The sequence below is a fragment of the Ictalurus punctatus genome, chromosome 26 (genome assembly GCF_001660625.3).
Source record: "Ictalurus punctatus breed USDA103 chromosome 26, Coco_2.0, whole genome shotgun sequence".
NCBI lineage: Eukaryota > Metazoa > Chordata > Actinopteri > Siluriformes > Ictaluridae > Ictalurus > Ictalurus punctatus.
In genome coordinates, this window is record NC_030441.2 from 3,976,549 (window position 1) to 4,001,796 (window position 25,248).

Consider the following 25,248-nt stretch of genomic DNA (forward strand, 5'->3'; position numbering starts at 1 on the left):
TGGCTTCGGGTTCAATTTCGACACGTATGATGTGTTCGACCTGATGGATGATCAGCATCACAAGGCTAAGACGCTAACTCACGGGGAACATGTGGTTAAGTGTCAGAAGTAGTGCTAAATATTACACCTGTCTCTCTGCCCTACCTGTCTATCCATTCCTCTGTCTATCCAACCCATTTATTACCATTTACTTTTTCTTTCTTTCTTTCTTCTTAGCCTCCCTTATCTTGCAATTTTCTCTTCCTTTCATGCCACCCGTTCTTTCTTTCTTTCGTTCGTTCTTTCTTCACTTCTTTTCTCATACCATTTTTTAAAATTTCATCCCATCTCTGTTCTTTCTTTCATTTTTTCTTTCTTCCTCTTTTTTTTATTTCTCTGTCCAGGTGTCTTTCTGTTTCTTATGAGGTGTGTGTGTGTGTGTGTGTGTGTGTGTGTGTGTGTGTGTGTGTGTGTGTGTGTGATATCAGTGTTTTGGCAAATAGCAATGTATATTCTACACAGTCTTTCGTGACTGATTGCATCTAAATCTCTCTGTCGCACACATACACCAGTAAACTATGGATGTGAGACAGTTACAAGCCTTAGGCACTGTTGAGTGTGTGTGTGTGTGTGTGTGTGTGTGTGTGTGTGTGTGTGTGTGTGGAGGGGGGTGGTTGTAATGCACACACACAAATCTAATTAAAATGAAAGCAAGAAGAACTGACCACACACACACACACAGTCGGCAGCATGTCCTGGTTCTCCGCAGCATACAGGGAACCCGAGGGATCGCCTCTCAGTCCTGAATGCAATGCGCTCGAGTGCACACTCTGCTGTGAAGACGTACCCTTCAGAGTGCACTGTGTGTGTGTGTGTGTGCTGGGGGACACTTCTCCACAGGGTGCTGCTTTTTTATTGATGTGTGCTTCTGAGGCAGATGTCACATCATGTTTGGTGAACACGGGGGCGGTGATGTAACGGACACACACACACACACATTTCTAAACACACACATATGAGAACTATAAAGGTCTATAAAGGATCCTTTTTCTTTTAGCGAGTCGCTCTGCCGAAAATATAAGAGTCTAACAAACAAGTAAATATTAATAATAAAGTAGCTGTTCATTTCCTGAGGGTTCTACTGTACTAGCGCAGTGCTAAGAGTGATGGTGGGATGAAAAACAAGTAGAAAGGAAGAAAGGTCAAGGGATTAAACAGTGAGAAAAGATTTAATGGGAAAAATAAGAAAGAAAGAAAGAAAGAAAGAAAGAAAGAAAGAACCATGGAGGGATAAAAAAAAAGTCAAATAAGAAAACTTTTTTTAAAAATTAATGATGAAACAAAAATAAGAAAGAATGAAAGGAAGAAAGAAAGAAGGAAGGAAGAAATAATGAATGAAAGGAAGGAAGAAATAAAGAATGAAAGGTTGGAAGAAAGAGAGAATGAAAGGAAGGAAGAAAGATGGTGGGATAAAAAGTTAGAAAGTAAGAAATAATTAAATGGTGAAAAAGATTTTAAAAGAAATAAAGAATGGTAGAAACAGAAAGAAAGAAGGATGGATGGATAAAAAGTTCAAACTAAGAAAAAAATGTAATGAGAATAGATAGATCGCTAGGTAGATAGATACAACCCCAATTCCAAAAAGGTTGGGACGCTGTGTAAAATGTAAATAAAAACAGCACGTAATGATTTGCAAATCTCATAAACCCGTATGTTATTCACAATAGAACATAGAAAGCATATATGGAATGGGCAGCTTGCACATCTGGAAAGGCTCCATCAATGCTGAAAGGTCTTAGACGGCTTAGAGCAACATCTGCTTCCATCCAGATTCCATCCCATCTTTAATTCTGAGAGACTCTGCCTCTCTAAAATACTCTTTTTAGACCCAATCATTTTACTGACCTGTTGCCAATTAACCTCCAGCTGTTTCTTTTTAGTAACACTTACTTTTCCTGCCTTTTGTTGCCCCTGTCCCAACTTTTTTGAGACGTATTGCGGCCATCAAATTCAAAATTCATCTCAATTTAAACATTCGATATGTTTTCTATGTTCTATTGTGAATAACATATGGGTTTATGAGATTTGCAAATCATTCCGTTCTGTTTTTATTTACATTTTACACAGCGTCCCAACTTTTTTTGGAATTGGGGTACTCCAGTGTGACACAGGAAGCCTTGCTGTAAGGAGTTAAAGGTTATGGTGGTGTGAGGCGTGTTCAGATCGAGCCCGTTTTAGAGTGTATGCGCCGAAATGCTAACCGTGAGGATGCTGAAAGATGAACACGCAGGCCCTTCATCCTGCTTCGGCACTCGGAGCAAGATTTTCCCTGCAATATTTATACACTGTCGCTCATTAATGGCCGCCCGTGTCCATATTTGATGTGGCTCTCATTACGAACGCTCCAGCAGCAGCTGCGCTTCAGACAAGCCGTCGTATTTCTCTCGGGGAACACCAGAGGAGACCTGCTGCTGTGTCAATATGCTTTACCAATCAATCATTCACAGCATCGGGGCTGGGGGTATCTCCGTCTAACTGACTATTGATTATTACTGCAGACTGATCAATGCCTGTGATTAATGGAGCATGAGGATTTGATCTGAGAGACTTTCTGGAAGAGTTTGGCTTTTACTTCGGCAGTGGGTTAGAAAGAAAGAAAGAAAGAAAGAAAGAAGGGTGGAGGTTATAAAGTAAGAAAAGGTTTAATAATGAAAAAGGAAATAATAATAATAATAATAATAATAATAACAATAATAATAATGCATTCCATTTATATATTGCATTCCTAACACTCAAGGTCATTGTACACATATATAAACACAAAAAAAAGAAAAGAGAAAGAAACTAAAATAAAAGTAAAGACATATTATGGGGAAAAAAAAAACGTAAGGTGCGACAGGCGTTTCTTGTTGCCCACGTGTGCCCTGTTAGATTGATTGCTTAAACAATAAATAGTTCTGAACGTCTACTCATGGTTTGAGCCCGTTGTTTCACCTGTGAAGACTGTAGTTGTTGTTAAAAAAAAAAGGAGAAACCAACATATAGAGCCGAGAGCTGTCTATGGGAGAAAAGCAAGCCATTTTGAAGCTGAGAAAAGACAGAAAATCAATCAGGGGCACTGCACAAGCATTGAGTATAGCCAGTGCAGCAATCTGGGCTTGCACGGCTGCTTCTGGAACAGGCTCACAAAATCTTTATTCAGAACAAATTCAGATGTCTACAGAAACATTCTGTCTTCCAGTTTACTGAGAAATGTATCCAATCTAATTGGGAGGAACTTCAACATGCAGCAAAACAATGATCCAAAACACACTGCCAACTCAACACAAACAAAACAAAAAAATCGGATCAATTGCTCATGTTCATTTTTTGATCTCTAACCTAAATGTCTTCAATGTATAGCACAAACAAAAGCATTGGCCTTGCTGTTCCAATAGTTTTAGAGGGGACTGTACATCTCTAAATGTATTTTATCGCCGAGGGTAATTTAGCTTGGACGGATTGGATTATTTATCTCTGAGGATATTTCATCTCTAATGTTTTATTCTCTCTTAAGGGTATTTCATATTTCATAGTTTTTTGTTGTTGTTGTTTTTTTTTTTTGGCGGGGGGGGGTCACTTTTTATTTTTTTTAAATCTCAGGGTATGTTATCTCTGAGTATATTTTATTTTAGAGTGTATTTGATCCCTAGTGGTATTTCATCTCTGGTGGTATTTTGTCTCTGAGGGTATTTTATGTCTGGTGGTATTTAATCTCTGGTGGTATTTTGTTTCTGAGGGTATTTTACGTCTGGTGGTATTTCATCTCTGGTGGTATTTTGTCTCTGAGGGTATTTTACGTCTGGTGGTATTTCATCTCTGGTGGTATTTTGTCTCTGAGGGTATTTTACGTCTGGTGGTATTTTGTCTCTGAGGGTATTTTATGTCTGGTGGTATTTTGTCTCTGAGGGTATTTTACGTCTGGTGGTATTTCATCTCTGGTGGTATTTTGTCTCTGAGGGTATTTTACGTCTGGTGGTATTTCATCTCTGGTGGTATTTTGTCTCTGAGGGTATTTTACGTCTGGTGGTATTTCATCTCTGGTGGTATTTTGTCTCTGAGGGTATTTTACGTCTGGTGGTATTTTGTCTCTGAGGGTATTTTATGTCTGGTGGTATTTTGTCTCTGAGGGTATTTTACGTCTGGTGGTATTTCATCTCTGGTGGTATTTTGTCTCTGAGGGTATTTTACGTCTGGTGGTATTTCATCTCTGGTGGTATTTTGTCTCTGAGGGTATTTTACGTCTGGTGGTATTTCATCTCTGAGGATATTTTACGTCTGGTGGTATTTTGTCTCTGAGGGTATTTTACGTCTGGTGGTATTTTGTCTCTGAGGGTATTTTAAATGTGAGGGTTTTTTTTTATGTTTGAGGCTATTTCATCTTGGAGGTTATCAATATCTCTGAAGATATTTTAGCACCAAGGGTATTTTATCTCTAGGGGTGCTTTATCTCTGAAGTTATTTCAGCACTGAGGGTATTTTATCTTTGTAGGTATTTCAGCACTGAGGGTATCTTTTTTTCTGAAAGTATTCTATTTGTCAAGGTATTTTAGCTCACAGGGTATTTCTTTTTTTCCCTTTCTTCCTTTCTTCCTTCATTCCTTTCTCTTTTTTTTCTTCAAATACAAAAGCATGCTAATATTCATGAGCAGGCTGCCTAGGTCGACAGCATTTAGGCTGAAGCTGAGTCCAGAATGAAACGCAGCCGAACTTCATTTGAGTCTAAAAAGCTGACACATGAAAGAAGTTACAGCTAAGAAAGGTTTATTTTATTTATTTGATTTTTTTTTTACATACAGCCTCTAATAGACAGACTAATATCTTATACCTTGATGAAATGTTAGGTACCCATGAGTGTTTATTCTTGGCACCTGCCCTCGTGTCTTGGCACAGACACAGCCTCAGTCCCCTCCCACTGAGAGACTGTTAATTAGAGAGGCTGAAGGATCGACCAGATTGGCTGAGAGACGGCGAGACCACGGCCAGGACAGAGGAGAGAGTGGTCCAGGTTGAGTCAGAGCCATGCTGGAGAGTGCACCACTTTACCCCCCTCTCATTTCCCAGCAGGCTTTGCTCCGAGGTCATGTGATTCAGATGCCGGTCTGGATGGGGCTTGTGATGGCATCTGTGGCTCAACTTTTTGAGGAAGATTTTACACCAAGACAAGCTGCCTGATCTCATTACTCACTCCTCCGAGAGCAGGGAACTCCGCCAAGGGACAAAGAGTCACCAACTGCTCCGAAGTGCAAATTTCAGCCAACGACTTTTTCCACTTCAGCGTCTCACTCAAACGTCTTTCTTCCGTCTAATCAAGCTTTCTTTCTTTCTTTCTTTCTGATAAAAGTACATTTACAGTAAAAGACAACGATCCCAGAACGTGCAATTATGATTTAGCTCATTTTCTTTTCATTTCTTTCATTCTTAATTTTTTTTTTATCCTTTCTTCTATTTAGCATTCATTTATTTCTTTTCCATTCATTTTTACTCTTTTTCTAGATCTTATTTAGTCTGTTCTTGATTTTATTTTTTCACATTTTCCTCCAACTGCTTCATTTTGTTCTCTTTTTTATTCTCTTTTTCACTTTCTTCACTATATTTTTCATTTGTTTTACTTTTGTTTCATTTCTTTCTTTCTTTCTTTCTTTCTTTCTTTCTTTCTTTCTTTCTTTATTTCTCTATTTTTATCACTCTGTCTGAGTTTTCTCATTTTCTGTTGCCTTTCTTTCTTTTTGTTTTCCCCCACATTTTCACTTTCTTCACTATATTTTTCATTCATTTCTTTCTTTCTTTCTTTCTTTCTTTCTTTCTTTCTTTCTTTCTCTCTTTCTTTTTCTGTTTCCCCCCACATTTTTCACTTTCTTCACTATATTTTCATTCCTTTCTTTCTTTCTTTCTTTCTTTCTTTCTTTCTTTCTTTCATTTTCTTATTTGTTCATTCTTTTTTCTTTCTCCTCTTGAGTTTGTCCATCTTCCTCTCTTTTTATCACTCTCTTCCTGAGTTTTCTCATTTTCTGTTGCATTTCTTTCCTTCTTTCTCTCTTTCTTTTCTTTTCTTTCCTTTCTTTTTCTGTTTTTCCCCACGTGTTGCTTTCTTCCCTTTATTTTTCATTCATGTCTTTCTTTCTTTCTTTCTTTCTTTCTTTCTTTCTTTCTTTCTTTCTCTCTATTCTTACATTTTCTCATTTCTTCTTTCTTTTGTCTTTCTCCTCTTGAGTGTGTCTACCTTCCTCTATTTTTATCCCTCTCTTCCTGAGCATTCTCATTTTCTGTCTTTCTTTCTTCTCTACCCTTTTTCATTTTTATGCCCTTTTTACTCCGTTTCCTCCCTCCATCTTCCATCTTTCCCTTCATTTCATTTCATCCTCACATCCTTGGTTTTTCGTGTGTTCTTCTGTTTCATTTTAGTTGTTTATTTTGTCTGTTTTTCCTTTTCATTCTTCTCCCCCCTCCACTTCATTTCATTTCATTTTTTTCACTCATGTCTTTCTTTCTTTCTTTCAATGAATGAAATGTATTTATTATGTATTGAAATATTTTTCCAACTGACTTGGTGTCTACGTTTGTGTTCTACCCTGTAGCTTATCTTCTCTCTCTGTCTTCATTATCCAACAAGTACGTTGTTGCCTAGGTTACCGTGGTAACTACTGCTACTACACCGTCTGTTGTAATTTATCAACTGCTTTGTTTTTTTTAAAATCATTTTTTAAAAGTACAATTTGTATCCACTAGCAATCCTGTGACACTGTTATCACTGCTGGCGCTAATTGATAACATACTGCCTGCTTACCCGGAATAAAACACAGCCGAATAACAGTGTGAAATGACGCTGGTGTTGAGAGGTTGTAGTTTTTTTTTTTTACACTGCCGTTATTATCCATGAGCTGATTAGCACTAATCGGGTGGCAGAAGTCACTCGCTCCGGGGCAGGGAAATCATTTTCACCTTTGCACTCTGTAATTTTCACTCAGCTGTGTTTTCTGATACTATTTATTTATTCATTTATTTTCAGTGCAATGATGGATTATCTTAAAGCTCGCGCACACACACACACACACACGGAATCTATTCAGATGTTGTTACACTAACAATGCACAGTAGTGAAGGTCATATTCGTCTTTTCGATGTAAACCCTGATTTATTTCTTTATGAAGCGTCAGTGGTGTGAGAGCCTCAGCTGCATCTGTGATGTGAAGACGACGTGTCGCTCGGTGATGGATGGCTCTCGGATAAATTATAAATCACATTAGTGTCACGTTTCCGCTGAGTGACCGCACGTTTCTCACATCAGTTTAACTGAGCGCCATTTCGCTTGGTCAGGTAAAGAAATCATTAGCGCACAGGTTTATTACAGTTAGCACTTTCAGCACAGCGGCTGTGGAACAGGAACAGTGCAGCCTCATATCTCTTAACTGCTCTCCTCCAGCGCACATCCCTCTGTCTTTCTTTCTTTCTATCTTAACATTTTTGGTTTCTTTCTCCTAGTTTTTCTGTTATCTCCTTTTCACTAACAACTTTTCATCCCTCATAACTTTTCTCCCTATTTTTTTTTTCTGTTTTGTTCTTCGATTTTTCTTTCTCTCTTCTCCCGTCCCCGTTTCACACATTTTTTCCCTAAAACTTTTCTTTCTTTCTTTCTTCATTTATTTACTCACCTCCCTTGTTTCACTTTTTCCTTTACATTCCTTCATCTTTCTTTCTTTCGTGTTTCATCTTTTTCTTTTCTTTCCTTCTTTCTTAATTTTTTGTTTATTTCATCCATTTTTGTTTCCCTTTTCCCTGTTTCACACATTTCTTCCCTCAAATCAATCAATCAATCTATCTATCGATCTTCTTCTTCTCCTTACTTGTTTCACCTTGTTCCTTTTCATTCCTTGCTTGTATCTCTCAAACCGTTTCTTTCTTCTTCCTTCTCACCTTTTTGTATTCCTTTCTTTCTTCCTTTCCTTCTTCCTTACTTTTTTGTTTTGTTCTTCGATTTTTCTTTCTTTCCTCCCTTTCCTGTTTCATACATTTCTTCCCTCAAATCTTTCTTTCTTCTTCTTCTTTTTCCTTGTTTCACTTTTTTCTTTTCATTCCTTCCTCCTTCTTTTTCGTCTTGTTTCACCTTTCACTTTTCTCTCTTTCTTTCTTTCCCCCTTAAGTTTGTGTTTCCTTTCTTTTTCATTTTTTTGTTTTCAGCTTTGCTCTTCTTCTTCTTACTTGTTTCATCTTGTTCCTTTTCCTTCCTTCCATGTTTTACCTGATTCATCCCTTAAACCATTTCTCCTTTCTTTCTTTCTTCTCACCTTTTTCGTTTCCTTTCTTTCTTTCTGTTGCTTGTTTTTTTTTAAACCCTTCCAGTAGATTAAAGGAGGATTTTGTTGATATCGGTTGTTGCTGTGTGTTGGTGATGTTTTGTGCCTTTGCTTGTGTTGTACGTGTGTTTCCTGTATAGAACATTCTAAATGTATCAGGTGCCTCAAACAGCTGCCCTCCTCTGATTGAGTAACACTTTAATAAGGACCGTAAGTTTCACTTCTGCATCAGCAGCTGACGAAGCCGTAGAGCCGAGGGAGCGCACTAGTCTTTAACCGTGTCTTTATCATGTATTAACTTGGTTTCAAGCGTCTCATTGAGTCGCGCGTCAATTGGATTGGACATGCTTGGATTCAATACCTTAAGTGGGCATTTTGAACTGTTAGAAGGAGCCACACTCTATCTTTTGTTTTTTTCCTCTCATTTTACCTTTTTTTGTCCATTTCCTCCCGTCCTCCCTCTTCCGTTTCTCTGTTCTCATTACTCTTTATCTGGCTTTTTGTTTCCCGCTCTGTTGAATATGGAGCAGTTCACTCTGTTCACTCCGACTCTGAGTTTGACTGGGAGTTTGTGTTCTCGCTCCTTGGCTCTTTACCCCTGTGAGACTCTGTCCATTAGACGAACTTTTGAAGTTCGCACTCCACCGGCCGGTGACTAACAGCCACCGTGGAGAACACAGAGAATGAAAAGAGCGCGGTGGTCTCTGAAGACCGCCCGTCCGCCCGGCCCGGCAATCTGTAACGAGCAAAACAGAATCTGCATAATTGGCTCGCGTCTGTGCGCACACAGCTGTCACTTCCTCCTCAGGTAATGAATCACTGCCTGCGTGTAAACAACAACAGGGGCGAGACGCAAGGATTTGGCAACCGCCAGCTCGGGGCCTTCAGAGCTTAATGAGTTTGAGAGTGATGAAGAGATCACACAGCAGCTAGCAATTAGTAAAAGAGAGGAGAACTTCACACATGAGCCGTAGACGGTATCTTATACACAAGTCTTTCTGTTACTGAGCTTCGGGTCCATAACACAAACACACTCTCTCTCTCTCTCTCTCTCTCTCTCTCTCTCTCTCTCTCTCTCTCTCTCTCTCTCTCCAGGTAATGGTGTGGTTAGGGTGAGGTTATAATTGAAGTTGTATCAATAACACTCCATCTGACTTTATTAGGTAGAATAGAAATATGGCATGTCTTTGAGTTCATAGATGGAAATGTGGGCGGGTCATTGATCCATATATGGAAATAAGAGAGGGTGGGAAATAGGCCTGAGAGACTCTTTGTCCATCCACAGTCTTGAGAAGTGACTAACAGCCACTGTGGAGGGGAAATAAAGAGTGCTACTTTTGAAGGGTTATGTTCATAAATGTTAATAAGCTACACTCGTAATGTTAGCTAGCTAGTTAGCATACACTAAAGTGACAGGATTCTTGAGAGAGTTTGATTCATTTTTAGAAATGTTTATTAGCTTCACTCATAATGTTAGCTAGCTAGGTAACAAATGTTCAACTGACTGGACTCCTGTGAGAATTTTAGTCATTTTTAGGAAATGTTCATTAGCTTGACTACAAATGTTAGCTAGCTAGTTAGCATATGCTACACTTATGCTGACAGGATTCCTGAGAGCATTTTAAAGTCATATTTATAAATGTTCATTAGCTAGCTAGCTAACAAGTGCTAAACTGACAGGATTCCTGAGAGAATTTTAGTCATATTTATAAATGTTCATTAGCTAAATGTTTATTAGCTTCACTCCTAATGTTAGCCAGCTAGCTAACGTATGTCAAACTGACAGGATTCTTGAGAGAAATTTAAGGTCATTTTTATAAATGTTCATTAGTTTCACTCCTAATGTTAGCTGGTTCATAAATGTTCATGAGCTCCTCTGTTAATGCTAGTTAGCTATCATAACATATATTAGCCTGACAGAATTTTAATAAATGTTTACATGTCAATAAATAAACGTTTTAATAAAATAGCTATATAATAAATTCTTATGAATGCCACTGTTAATGCTAGTATGCTTTTTACATGAGCAAACCTGACAGGATTTCTAAAAGGAATTTGAAGTCATCTTCATAGGTTTTCATAATCTTCACTATTCATATTAGATAGATAATTAACATTAGCTAACTTGACAGGATTTCCAAGATAACTTTTAAGTGACATTCATGTGTTCTTCATCGCTAATTTTAGCTAGATCGTTTACATTCGCTGTATTCATAAATGTTCATGATTGTCAGTGTTCATTTTAGTAAGCTAGCTAACATAAGTTAACCTGACAGGAGTTTCATAAATGTTTATAAATATTTACTGCTAATGCTAGCTAGTACGTGAGCTAACCTGACAGCATTTCTGAGTGGAATTTGAAGTCATATTCATAACTCTTCCCAAGCGTCACCACTTACATTAGCTACGTAGTTAACATGAGCTAACCTGACAGTATTTCTCAGAGGAATTTTAAGTCATATGTATAAATGAAGCTAAATTATGATAACTCTTACCCTGATAATAATGATAAGCTTAGTCTTAGGACTCATATAAAAACCTTTTCAAATAAGCAAGAGTAAATGGGGGCCAGTTCCTAAAGCTAGGCCCCTACCCCGCACTGATGCACGCACACACACACAAACACACGACACGCTAATTTCATGCCGTGCTATAGATATACGGTGATGCTTGAAAGTTTGTGAACCCTTTGGAATGTTCTATATTCCTGCATAAATGTTGGTTAGTTACAGTTACATTTATATAGCATTTTTCTAGACACTCAAAGCGCTTTTACATTGTATGGAGAAAATCTCCTCAAGCACCACCAGTGTGTAGCATCCACATGGATGCCATAGTGCGCCTTTACACCCACCACACACCAGCTATTGGTGGAGCGGAGAAGAGAGTGATGTAGCCAATTCAGGGATGGAGATTATTAGGAGGCTATGCTAGATAAGGGCCAATGCGGGAATTTCGCTATGACACCGGGGGTTATACCCCTACTCTTAACGAGAAGTGTAATGGGATTTTTTTTTACCTCGGTTTAACGTCTCATCCGAAAGACGTTAAAGATAAATGTGACCTAAAACATAATCAGATTTTTACACAAGTCCTAAAAATATACAAAGAGAACCCAATTAAACAAATGAGACAAAATATTTTTCTTGGTCATTTATTTATTAAGGAAAATGATCCAATATTACATATCCGTGAGTAGCAAAAATATGTAAACCTCTAGGATTAGCAGTTCATTTGAGCAGTAATTAGAGTCAGGTTTTTTCAATCAATGGGATGACAATCAGTCATCCATTTTATTTAAAGAACAGGGCTCTATCAAAGTCTGATCTTCACAACACATGTTTGTGGAAGTGTATCATGGCACGAACAAAGGAGGTTTCTGAGGACCTCAGAAAAAGAATTGTCGATGTTCATCGGGTTAGAAAAGGTTAGAGTTTGGACTCCACCAATCCACCATCAGACAGATTGCGTACAAATGGAGGAAATTCCAGACTATTGTAACCCTCCCCAGGAGTGATCGACCACCAAAGATCACTGCAAGAGTAAGATGCGTAATAGTCCTCGAGGTCACAAAGGAAACTAGGATAACTTCTAAGCAACTAAAGGCCTCTCTAACATGTTAATGTTTATGAGCCCACCATCAGAACTCTTCAAAAAGATCATTGCTGCCTTTCTACAGTTTGCTAAAGATCACATGGACAAGGCAGAAGGCTATTAGAAAATTTTGTGGCTAGATGAGACCAAAATAGAACTTTTGGGTTTAAATGAGAAGGAAAATTGATTTTCCAGCATAAGAACCTTATCTTTGAAACATGCTGGTGGTAGTATCATGGTTTGCACCTGTTTTGCTGCATCTGGGCCAGGACGGCTTCCATCATTGAATTATACCAGAGTATTCTTAAGGAAAATGTCAGGACATCTGTCTGTGAACTGTTATTTGTTAATGTTTTGGAATGGCCAAGTCAATGTCCTGACCTTAATAGAATATAGAAATAGAAATGTTGTGGAAGGACCTGAAGCGAGCAGTTCATGTGAGGAAACCCACCAACATCCCAGAGTTGAAGCTGTTCTGTACTGAGGAACGGGATAAAATTCCAACAAGCCGATGTACAGGACTGATCAACAGTTACCCTAAACATTTAGTTGCAGTTATTGCTGCACAAGGGGGTCACACCAGATACTGAAAGCAAAGCTTCAAATACTTTTACAACTCACAGTTATGTAATATTTGATCATTTTCATCAATAAATAAATGACCAAGTATAATATTTTTCCCTCATTTGTTTAATTGGGTTCATGCTGTCTACTTTTAGGAATCTGATGATATTTTAGGTCATATTTATGCAGAAATATAGAAAATTCTAAAGGGTTCACAAACTTTCAAGCACCACTGTATGATATCAGATTCACACGCATCTCCTATTTGCATTGTCACATTCACTCTCAGATTTATAATTTTTTTGTCTTTAATTTATTTATTCATTTTCATATGGTTCATTTTCATGAGCTTCATATTCATGAGATTCATATTCAAGTGATACATTTTCATGTGATTAATTTACATATGATTCATTTACATGTGATTGATTTACTGATTTGCTTCTCTTTAAATCCAGTTTTAGACTGTGATATTACAAAGGTCTTTCCAGATTATTACTTGCTACACTGTATGAGATAACCCCAGTAAAATTGCCTGAATTCTATAATATAATTTGTTCACCATGTTAGGTTTAAATCCTCTAAAAACAGATTCGCAATTAAATAACATTACATCCTTCAAAGCATTGGCATGTTCTGCTTACTCTCACAATCCTCCAAACACACACACACACCCAAAGTCTCCATAAACAAATGAGACAGCAGTGTATCCTACAAAAACCGAACGTTGTCCACAATGTGAAAACAACTTGGAGAGTAAGCTGAACTAACCAACAAAATTACCAAGTCTGATAAACAGTCTGCACACAATAATAAATATAATGTCCTTACCTTTTAAAGACTTGTAACAAATAATATAACAATGTAGCACGTAAAGCCGAGGAGATAACACTAATAAAATTAAATAAACAGAAACTCTAACCCGGACAGAGGCTCAAAACAGAGAAGCACATTAATATAGAAGCAACTTTAAGAGGAGTAAGTCCACAAAATCTAGGTGGAGTAATGCAACGATAATATCTTCAATAAGAATCCGAATTCTGTAGAGCTGGAAGGCCGAGGCACGACTCCGCTGTGTAGATGATGCAGTTCACCCCGATATCAAGAGTTTAACATAGTCTCCTGCTTCCTCCGCTGAAATAAAGTCCTTCTGAACACCGTTATATGTAATGCGAAGCCGAGCTGGGTGAAGTATTCCATAGCGAGCGCCCTCAATACCACGAAGTTGACGCCGAACCTCGTTAAATGCGGCCCGGGCCCGGGCTGTCTTGGCTGTGTAGTCAGGGAAAACTGAGATGGTCAAATCCCACGCTTTAATCTGCTGGATCTCTCTCGCACGGCGTAATGTTAACACAGTCACTGTGATAGTGGAATCTGCACACAATAGCTCGTGGTCGTTCACCAGGCTTGGGCTTCGGCTGAAGGGTCCGGTGGGACCGGTCCAAAACCGGCTCCTTCTCCAGACCAAATGCCTCCTTTAACAAGGCCGCTACAGCAGCAGTTGTACAGGTGTCAGGGCCCTCTGGAACTCCCACTATCCTAACGGTATTGCGCCATGACCTCAACTCCAAATCCTCACATTTATTCTCTAATTGAGTCACGGTCGCAGTGAGAGACTCGATAGTAGTCTTCATATGAACTATGTCATCGGTGCAACCGGAGAGCGCTTGCTCCATTTCCCCAACAGTACCTTTCAGTGTTGATATGGTAACCTCGGTAGCAACTTTATCACTAGCCAGCTGTGTTTTCACGGCCTGCAGGTCAAGCGGGATAGTAGACAGCGCACCCCCGAGAGTCTCCTGGAGCTTCTGGAGCTCCTTTTTAAAAATATCGGCGATGTCCTTCCTCAGTAAAGCCAGCAGCTCAAGCCTGAGTGCGGCGAAGTCAGGGTCACCGCTCGGCGATGTGGATACAGGGGGAGAGGGGGACTTGCTCACGGCGCACACACTTGGCCTCAGTCGTGTCTGAATGCTACCACGGGTTTTCGTGTTCTTTCCGGACATTTTAACATACCACAAAGTTAAAATTGCAAACAAGGAAACAGAGTAAAATAAGTCAAAATATATTGTATGACCCAAACACGCAAATTAATTACAATTTTAATCGAAATCAGCAGGAGCCTCCAACTTCGCGTCCTACTCCATCGAACTCCGAATTCCGAATCCCATTCTCAGATTTATATTCTTCACTCAAAAATGTTTGTGTTCATCTTTGTTTTATTTTTTTTGTTGTTCTTTTTTTTATGAGAAACTTCCACATGAACAGCCTCCTCTTTTGGGATTCAGAAACTCGGAAGTCTACGTTTTCTAACGTACTTGACAAATCGAAAGACATTAAGTTTGTTTTTTTTGTTGTTTTTTTAATATGGTTGAAGCCATGAATGTGTTTTTTCTTCATAATTTATCAGCACATCCGAGTTAAATGTCTTTGTTCTGGATAGTTCCGTCTCGTATCTGCCTGGACTTACTTAATTTTAAAGTTAGATATCTCATATACCTGGGATCCAAACAAGTAGATAATGAAGTTTTACAACAATAATAACACTACGGTTATTTTTGCTTTAGATGTATTACACTAAGAACGTAAGAAAGTTCCAGCATTCAATTTGTTCTTACTTTGATTGCTTTACAAGCTATATGGTAGACAAAACGTTATACTTTCACTTTATTAAGATGACACTTTATATAAAACAGTCCACCAACTTCATCAACAGAAATGAAACTTCTGCTTTCAACAATCCACTTTGCGGAATTAAAGCCCTGTAGTTATTTAATAAAGTATTCGACACGTTAAGCCAACAAGCCTCCCCCCCTCCCCCCTCAGTGAGAGTTTGTAGACTTATGAGGGATGCTGTTATCAGAATGGAGAGAATAATTGGTCCGTGTGGAACCTAGATATAAGGAATTTATTCAACAACAGAAGCCCCGTTACACATGCTGTAAAAATGCAATTAAAAGGGATGTTTCAACAAGCTCTCGGTCAAGTTATGAAAATGAGGGAAAATACAGTATGCTGCTCCTATGTGAGAATTGTTATCTAGCTAATATTTGGATAAAAGTATTAAAGCGTGACATGTAAATTAATCTTGTTAGAAATACAGACTTCACATGACCAAACAGGTTTTGTGGTAGAAACTAAGTTTAACTTGAACTTTTCTTAATTATTTCCCAACTCAGTGATGTTCTGATTTTGAAATTCTGGCTTGTTTACACCATCACCATGCCTTTAAGTTTAACACTTAACGGCTGTGTGTCAGCTCCTAAATCGATAAACTCGGTCATTTGCGACCTCTTTTTCCTCGAGTCACTTCACTACATACATACTGTTATGTCTGCTATAGTGAGCGATCATGTGGGCTGTTTTATATTACAGTATGTCTTGGTTGCCACCTGATTAGCTAAGCTAATGTCCGAGTTCATGCTATGTCAATGGTATTTATTATGACAAAAGCCTACATTGGGTGGCTGTGAATCAGGTGGTAGAGCGGGTTGTCCACTAATCGTAGGGTTGGAGGTTTGACTCCCGGCCCACATGACCCCACATGCCGAAGTGTCCTTGGGCAAGATGCTGAACCCCAAGTTTCCCAAGTTTAGCACCTTGCATGGCAACTTTGCTACCATTGATGTGTGAGTGTGTGTGTGAATGGGTGAATGAGACACAGTGTAAAGTGCTTTGGAACCGCTAAGGTTTATTTACCATTTTACATACGTTGGTTTAGAGGTCAAAACGTAATTATAGTGTAATCACATGCTCTCCTTATCTTTCTTTAGCAATTTACTAACACAGCCGAGGTAAACGTTGTTGACGGTTCTGTCTCATTTCCTTTTCCACTCTGACTTCGCACTGTGCGTACATGCTGGCTAGGTCATCCTTTAACCTGGGCCGCTAAGTAGCTTCTGCTTGCTTAAATACTTCCTGGTTGCCCAGCAACAAGTGTTCATCTTCCCATGATGAAATTCATGTTTCATATGAACGCTCCATTACACTCAGTATACTCTTCCTTGTTATGTAATCTTATCAAAAGATGGTTTTATATTCACACACACACACACACACGCATGCCTGTGCACACTCATCTGTCATGAGCTCCAGTGATCATTAGCTCAGAACGCAAGCACTGATTAGCGCTGTAGCGTGTCAGCTTTCACATTAGTTACGGATCAATGGGCTTGGATAAAGCCTCAGATCCATCACTCTGTAGTGCATGTTTCCTCTTTTACACTATGTACTGCAGACTAGTCTGCACCCTACACCCTACACCCTACACAGGGATGGAAGTCGAAGGGTCAACCCCTTAATAACCACATTCATTATTCCTATAAAGTAAAATTTTCTCTCTGGCTCTTTTGCGTGTGCGTGCATACGTGTGTGTGTGTGTGTGTGTGTGTGTGTGTGGATGGACAGAATCGATTGTGAATGCTGTAAATGGCGTGAATGAGTTTAGAAAGACGTTTAAACCCGGGGAGGAGAAGCACTAAAGGCTGAAGCGTGATGAGTCATACTCAGTTACTCTAACCCGATTCATGCTAATGCTGTGCTAATGTCATTTTCCTGTCACGCTCCTGAGCTAGCCACACAGTGACAGGGTGTGTTTTTGCTTCAAAAAAAGGCGAAAACAGTTGATGCTGTCAAAATGTACATAAGCGTTGTATAAATATGGCGTGGAAAGATGACACGCTAGCAATTCACCGTGTGGAGCAAAACATCCAAAATGGTGAAGATGCCATGTAGCTAATATTCGCTGAGAGGGGACCTTAAAAGATACCGTAAAACGAACACTGACTAACTAGTGTGAGACGGTTGAAGTTAACACTGCTTCACCGTACAGCGTTTTGCTCAACATTAGTGGTTTTAAATAACGTATGAGAGGTTTCCATCACATTGTTTCCCATCTGAAATCCTACTCTATTGATTGAATTCCTCTTCCAACCCCACAATCTGACTCTGTCTTTCTCTCTCTCTCTCTCTCTCTCTCTCTCTCTCTCTCTCTCTCTCTCTCTCTGTCTCTCTCTCTGTAGAATTTTGGTCGTCTGATATTGGAGCTCCGGCCAGTAATGTTAAAATACCCACACAAGTAATAACCGTCAGTGTTCAGGTTGAGCGAACCATGTACACACACACATACACACACACACGGCCTTGAGGCTCTGATTCATGACTCCGCGGCGTGACCAGATGTCGACCCTCCATTCCCATCACGCATACACTGGCCTGCTGTTAATCATGCTAACAGAGGAAACGTGTGTGTGTGTGTGTGGGGTGGGGTGGGGGGGTGTTTATAGAGTCTCCTCTACAGGACAGGGTTGAGTCCATGATAAATCAGAGCCTTATAAGGGGTCAGTCTTCCTTTAGAACAGACTAAATCCTTGACTAACATAATCTAATAAATCCTATTTCAGTTTAGTCATAATTTATTCTAGGCCTTAGTACTGGTTTTCAGTCACAGTTTAATTGCGGGCAATTATTTAATCAAAATTATTTTATCCAGAAATTCTTCTTGTGGCCGTCACTGAACTAAACTGTCCTCAGTCATCGTCCGCGTCAACCTGTCAGCCGCTTTCTGTACAGTCAACCACAAGACCCTCTTGGAATTCCTGACACAACATCCACATTTTGCTCCATACAGACCCTTCACTGGTGTCCCACAAGGCTCAGTGCTTGGTCCTCTTCTGTTCTCTCTCTATACTAGCTCTCTTAGTGAGATCATATCCTCACATGGGTTTTCATACCACTGCTATGCTGACGACACTCAACTCATCCTTTCCTTTCCTCCCTCAGACTCTCATTGTTCTACAAGGATCTCAACTACCCATCAGTTGAAAGTTAATCTGAGAAAAACTGAGCTGCTGTTCATCCCTGGTGATGCATCCCCTATGTGGAGATCTTGTGATCTTCCTGGACAATTCTCAGATCTTAACATTTGTCACTGCATGCAACCTTGGGGTATCCATGGACAACCAACTCTCCCTGTAGCCTCACATTGCTAAACTGACATGCTCATGCAAGGTTCTCCTTCAGAACTTCAAAGGATCCAGCTATTTCTATCCACAGAAGCCACTCAGGTGCTCGTTCAGTCCCTTGCATGTCTGTCTCTTCACATCATTCAGCCTCTGCAACTGATCCAGAACATTCTCAACATTCCCATGTTCTCCCACACTACTCCATGGCTACGCTCCCTCCACTGGCTTCCTGTTGCTGACCATAGCACATTTAAAACACTGATCTTTGCCTACAAAGCCAAAATAGACCAGCATCCTCCTACCTTAAAGCACACCTACCTTATCAAACCCCGCACTGCACCATGCTCCCACTGATCCACTAGCACTGCTCAACTGGGCCCATCTTCTCTCAGGGTACAAGGAAGACTTCAAGGCATCGAGACTTTTCTCCGCCCTGGCACCCAGGTGGTGGAATGAACTTCCAATAGAAGTCCGAACAGCAAAGTCTGTCTTCAAGTGACAACTGAAGACTTAACTCTCCATCAAGAACTTAAATTTGCACTTTGTTATCTTGTGTGTTTTTCATACTATGCTAATCTCCAACACAGAGATTTTAGACTGATGACACTCTTAGTCCCTGACCTAATGAACCGGTATTAATTTATTATAGGGACTTCAGAGCATTTCTGTAAGTCACTCTCATAAATTTGTCAACCAAATGCCATAAATGTAAATTGATTTAATTACAGTTTAATCTGGTTTTATTCAGGATTGAGGTTAAATCAGGTTTAAGTCAAGAGTTATAAATGTTTTAGCTATACTGTTGTCAGGATTTGAATTGGTTTTAATCCAGGTTAAAACATGGTTTAATCATTGCTTAGTCTTGTTGTAGATCAGAGTAAATCAGAATTTAGCATTTAATCAGAATTTTGGTCCAGGTTTAAATTTAAGCAGTAGGGTTTAATCTCTGGTAAAGGTTTATGTCTGGTTTGTGATTTCATATGAGGGGAAATTTGCAGTGGATTTTGTTCTAATTTGTGAGTGGATTGCAGGTTAATTTTGGGGATTAGGGATTAATTAAGGTTGGATTCTGGGATAATTTGGAGGTGGATTAGGGTTTATTTGGGAGTGGATTAGGGGTTCATTGAGGGTGGATTAGGGGTTAATTTGGTGGTGGATTATGGACTATTTGGAGGTGGATATGGAATTAATTTGGGGGTTGATTAACTGTTAATTTAGGATGGATTAGGGGCTAATTTGGAGGTGGATTAAAAGTTAATCTAAATTGGATTAGGGCTTAATTTGGAGGTGGATTAAAGGTTAATTTTTAGATGGATTAGGGTTTATTTGGGAGTGGATTAGTGGTTAATTTGGGAGTTGATTAGGGGTTCATTTGTGGTGGATTGGGGGTTAATTTGGTGGTGGATTATGGATTATTTGGAGCTGGATTCGGGGTTACTTTGGAGGTGGATTTGGGGTTAACTTGGAGGTGGGTTCTGGTTTAGTTTGTTTGTGTATTGGGGTTAATGCCGGGGTGGATAATTGTATTGAATATGGGGAGTGGATGTGATGCTGGATTGGTGGCTTGTGTGTCTATTAGAGTCATGACAACTGACATGAGTGCAGGTGACATATAAGTAATGGCCTTTCCCCACTCTCATTTAGCACACACAGGGCCTATTAATTACACACACACACACACACACACACACACACACACACACACACACACACACACACACACACACACACAGATTGATACATAGATAGATAGAGTGTTTGGTAATAGACATGTAAGGTAGATTACTCATTAGAAGAACACCTGTGATGCAGTGCATGCTGGGAAAAGAAGAAACAGGAAGTACTGAAGTGCTCGTGTAACTGATCTGCTGATCTGTTGAATTCCATATTGCTGATACAGCACTATTTCACATCCACACCAGCTCACTGTGATTTTTATATTATTAATTTATATGCAAATCATTTATAATTTACTCACGCTTAGATCATACACAGTGTGTGTGTGTGTGTGTGTGTGTGTGTGTGTGTGTAAGTTATCTCTCTGAATACAGATTGTGATGTTTGTCCTTCACTCTCTTTATAAAGGTTTGTGTGTGTGTGTGTGTGTGTGTGTGTGTGTGTGTGTGTGTGTGTGTGTGTGTGTGTACTGTAGAGTTAATGCATTAGTAATGTTGTATTTTGTTGTTTATTTTGATCTGTTCTCACTATGTTGGGGATTTGGAGGGGGCAACAAGGCATGATCTGAGGAGCTGCCATTGGGGTGTGTGTGTGTATGTGTGTGTGTATGACATGTGCAACACAAAATGCCAGCGGTGTAGACAAGCGATTAGTGTGAAGGAAGAAAATAAGGTGGAGATGCTTCTGGTGCAGAGAAACTCATCCCTCTGTCTCACACACAGGCATAAATGGGATGAGTTAGAAATGCATGCAATAGTATGCTCACTGGAGTGTTTAAGGAACTATAAGGAACTATGTGAGCCTGTGTGTGTGTGTGTACGTAATTAGCTGAAGAGGAAATTATGCCTCCATTGTGTATAATGAGAGCTATCACTCACTCATACAGCAGCTTCTGTTGATTAATCCCTTTATTTTAACTGCACTTCCTGTTGTTATATTTTCTTTTATAAATGGATGAAAGGATATGAATATGAATGAAGATGTAATAAAATTATCATTTTAAAACCAGGATCAGTAATCAGGGCAGAGTCTTTTCTTCGTATCTCGGATCACAGTTTTGTTTACAGCATGGCGCTGACTCATTAATAACAGCTTTAGTGAATACACTATACAGTGTAGCATCTTTCGCACACGTGCAGCTCAGCGTGGTTTACAGTCTGTTCCCTTTCATACGATAACCACCAGCACAGAAGGGTGAATGCGAACACATGTTTCCTTTGAGATACGTGAAGCAAGATAAACTGCATCTTTTTGAACACATGGAGGAAAGCACTACTCAACCCCTTCCATATGCATGAGCTCACAGACACTCATGACTGGCTAGTTTGATTAGATTGACAGGGGACAAAGAGAATGCTCATCCCACCCAGAAAGCATAGCCAATTTTGTTCTCTTGGACTCCTATCCATGGATGGCTGTGTCATTGTCTGGATTTGAACTCGTGTTCTCCAGACAATAGGGCGAATGCTTTTCTGTTGTGCCTCAAGACACCCAACTTGGGTTCAATTTTCTGTGTTTGATTCCCTAAGTTTAGTTTTCTGAGTTTGATTCCAGAAGTATGATTCCTTGGGTTCAGTTTTCTGAGTTTGATTCCAGAAGTTTGATTCCTTGAGTTCAGTTTTCTGAGTTTGATTCCTTGAGTTCAGTTTTCTGAGTTTGATTCCAGAAGTTTGATTCCTTGGGTTCAGTTTTCTGGGTTTGATTCCAGAAGTTTGATTCCGTGGGTTCAGTTTTCTCAGTTTGATTCCTTGGGTTCACATTTCTGAATTTGGTTCCAGAATTTTGATTCCTTGAGTTCAGTTTTCTGAGTTTGATTCCTTGAGTTCAGTTTTCTGAGTTTGATTCCAGAAGTTTGATTCCTTGGGTAAAGTTTTCTGAGTTTGATTCCTTGAGATAATTAACTTTCATTAGATGAACTATCATGATATTGTTTCTCAGAGTTTGATTCTCAGATTTTCATTCCTCTAATTTATTCACCGGCTTTGATTCTTTATCTTTAATTCCCTGCATTTGATTCGCTGAGTTTGATTCTCCAAGCTGGACTCCTCAAGTTTAATTCCCCTCAGCATTATGGTCGAGATATGTGATGTTGTACCTAGTTTTTTCCATTTGATTCATTCAGTTTCCTCTTTGTCTTGCAGAGTTCTTCCTGGAGTTGCTGGACAACTCGGAGAAGTCTCTGAACCACATGTTCATCCGCACCTACGGCAACCTGTTCATGCAAAACTCGGAGATCTTCGAGGACCTGTTCTCGGAGCTACGGCGCTACTACACAGGAGGGAACGTGAACCTGGAGGAGATGCTGGGCGACTTCTGGGCCAGGCTTCTGGAGAAGATGTTCCAGCTGCTGAACTCTCAGTTCTCTTTCACAGACGAGTATTTAGAGTGTGTGAGCAAGTACACGGACCAGCTGAAGCCGTTCGGGGACACACCACGCAAACTCAAGGTCCAGATCACACGTGCCCTCGCTGCTGCACGCACCTTCGTACAGGGACTCATGGTGGGACGGGAGGTGGCCAATCGTGTGGCCAAGGTGAGGCAGAGCTTACTGCAGCATCCAATTACTGCTCGCTGGAAAGCCTAGCTGAATGGGCAGATAAACAGAGAGGCAGACAGACTGATAAAAAGACAGATAGTGAGACAGACAGAGAGACAAAAAGACACGCTCTCTCTCTCTCACGCACACACACACACACTCTTGGTTGTTTCGTACTCTCTGAATCAGGTGTGTTTTATGTGACACTCATCCCTGGAGGACATGTGTGTGTGACTAATGAATGTTTTCAGGTTTCTTTGTACTTCCTGCTTCCTGAGTGGAGTAGGGTGTAGGGAGTAGGGCACAAGAGGATTTAATCAGGTTGCTGTTTATCAGGCTGACCTTTAGTGTGGTGTTTATTAGTGCAGCGGGAGCGGGGATGGATCAGCGCTCTGCTTTATCACAAAGCACACACATACATGATCAATCACACCATCAGAGGAAACACACACACACACACACACACACACACATGGCACTACTATAACAATGCATTAATAACAGATTTGGGACACAGCCTGTGACTCTGTTTATAACAAGTGCCATTTGAGTCTCTGCGTGAGCCGCGTCCCAAAACCTCTAAATGGCACGATGACCTATGATGACCTGATGCGGTGGGCTATTCAGTGCAGTAATAGCGGTTAGAGGGCGTAGTCCATTACTGTGCATATAAATGTGGATATGCAAAATATGTCCCAAACTACATACTAAACACTACACAAAACAGCAGATCCAGAGTGTGCACTTCCTGTAATTCATTCTGTATATGCTATATAACATAGGGTGTATATGCCAGAATGATGCACCGACTACCTAGGGCCATGTCCCAAACCATGCACTACTTTCCTAAAATAATATAAATGTATGTAACTCACTAATTATTGTGAGTGTAGTAGCCTAGGGTGGAGGAGTACTTTTTATGTAGTACAGTAATATAGCAGTTAGGAACACCTGATATAAATGATGTTCCAGTTTCTCTATGGCTGTGTCCCAAATTGCACCACTAGTGCTGAATAAGATATCAAAATGTAACCTTTCCTGTCTGCCATGTTCACGGCCTGCAGCCACATCTCAGCTCACCACATAAACCAACGACTAAAGACAATGAAGACTTGAAGCTGTTTAGACATCCTGGTTAGACATTAGAGGCAGTTTAAGATGTGGCCCATGACTGTGCCATGTCAGAGAATGTGTGTGTCTCTCCAGTCTCTTTAGGCTGTGTCCCACTTTGGTGCATATAATTTAGCAAGGGGTCTTAGTGATCTAGGTAAGCCAAAGTTACCATGGCAACTGGACACTGCCTGTGGCTGTGTCCCAAATTGCCACTTACGTGCCGTGACTATTATCTGTGGTTTGGAGCTATTTCGACGTCCTATGACCCAGGACTTTTTGATAGTGAGTGTGTGTTGTGGCTTTGTGTGATTGGCTGGTGCTCTTTTGATGGTGTCACCTTGCAGCCGATGGAAAAACAAAGCCATTTGATGACTTTTCAGAAGTCAGGAAGTGATTAATGCTCTTATTGAGACACAGCGGCATCATAAACATGAATTTTGCGACAGCTTCAGAGCAAAGAACCACAAGACCCACTGCTGAATGAGCCAATCACAGCACAGCGCCCGTAACGACAGTAATGGCAGGCGTCTTTTATCTGTCTCTTTGGAAAGTGAAGATAATGACCATTAAGAGAAGTGTCCTTGAGGAGCGGCGTTTATTAGAACGCTGCCGAGAGAGAGAGAGAGAGAGAGAGAGAGAGAGAGAGAGAGAGAGAGAGAGAAGTAATTGCTTTCATGTCCTTTCCAAAATGTGTTTTGAACGTTTTTGAAACTCATGCGCATGTGTGTGTGTGTGTGTGTGTGTGTGTGTGTGTGTGTGTGTGTGTGTGTGTGTGTGTGAGAAAGAGAGAGAGAGATGGAGGTAGTCTGTCTGCCTGATACAGTGCTTAATAATGCCTATGTGATATTTAAACTCACACACATAAACACACACAGATATAACTATAGATATATAAATCTTCATGTTTAGCATTTAAAGTCCTCTGCTAGTGTCCAGAAGGTGATTGCAAATCCCAGCAATGCCTTTATCTGTGTAATACTAGATTCTGGGATGAGGCAATGCTGCTGACTCACTGCAGCATGTTATTATCAAGAATTCCACACACAAAATAATTCCATAAAATGATCAACTCTATACAGGCAGCTAATAGTAAAATAAGCTAAACACTTAATTGATGAGGCATTTGCCCTGTGTTCTCAGGGTAGATACAACTCTGGGAATATAGCACCCTTGAAAAAGGTAAACCCTTTGGTTATAGAGTCATTGGAATATACAGTAGATCCCTGGGGACAAAGAGCATAGGGAACACTGTGAGCTACGAACATAGAGCTCTCAGAACATGGATCCCTGAGAACATAGACTGCTGGGGATATAGAACCCCTGGAATGTAAAATATTAGGGGAGCACAAGGGAAATTCAGAGACTGCAGAGCTCTGGGAATTCAGGTCCCAGGGAGCACAGGATCCTTGGAATATAAGGAAAAGCATAGAGGCCTTGGAATATACAGCCCTGGGAACAAAGATCCTTAAAATGATAGGGATCTGGGACTATA

At 40.0% G+C, this 25,248-nt stretch overlaps 1 protein-coding gene across 2 annotated transcripts in view; it reads left to right on the top strand.

The window, feature by feature from the left end:
- Positions 1 to 25,248, top strand: part of gpc6a (glypican 6a) — a 173,720-nt gene that overhangs the window by 76,533 nt on the left and 71,939 nt on the right. For both annotated transcript variants that reach the window (XM_017456826.3, XM_017456827.3), the window contains exon 3: positions 22,249 to 22,640. In XM_017456826.3, coding sequence (XP_017312315.1) covers positions 22,249 to 22,640 — 392 coding nt within the window. The remainder of the gene's footprint in view (positions 1 to 22,248; positions 22,641 to 25,248) is intronic.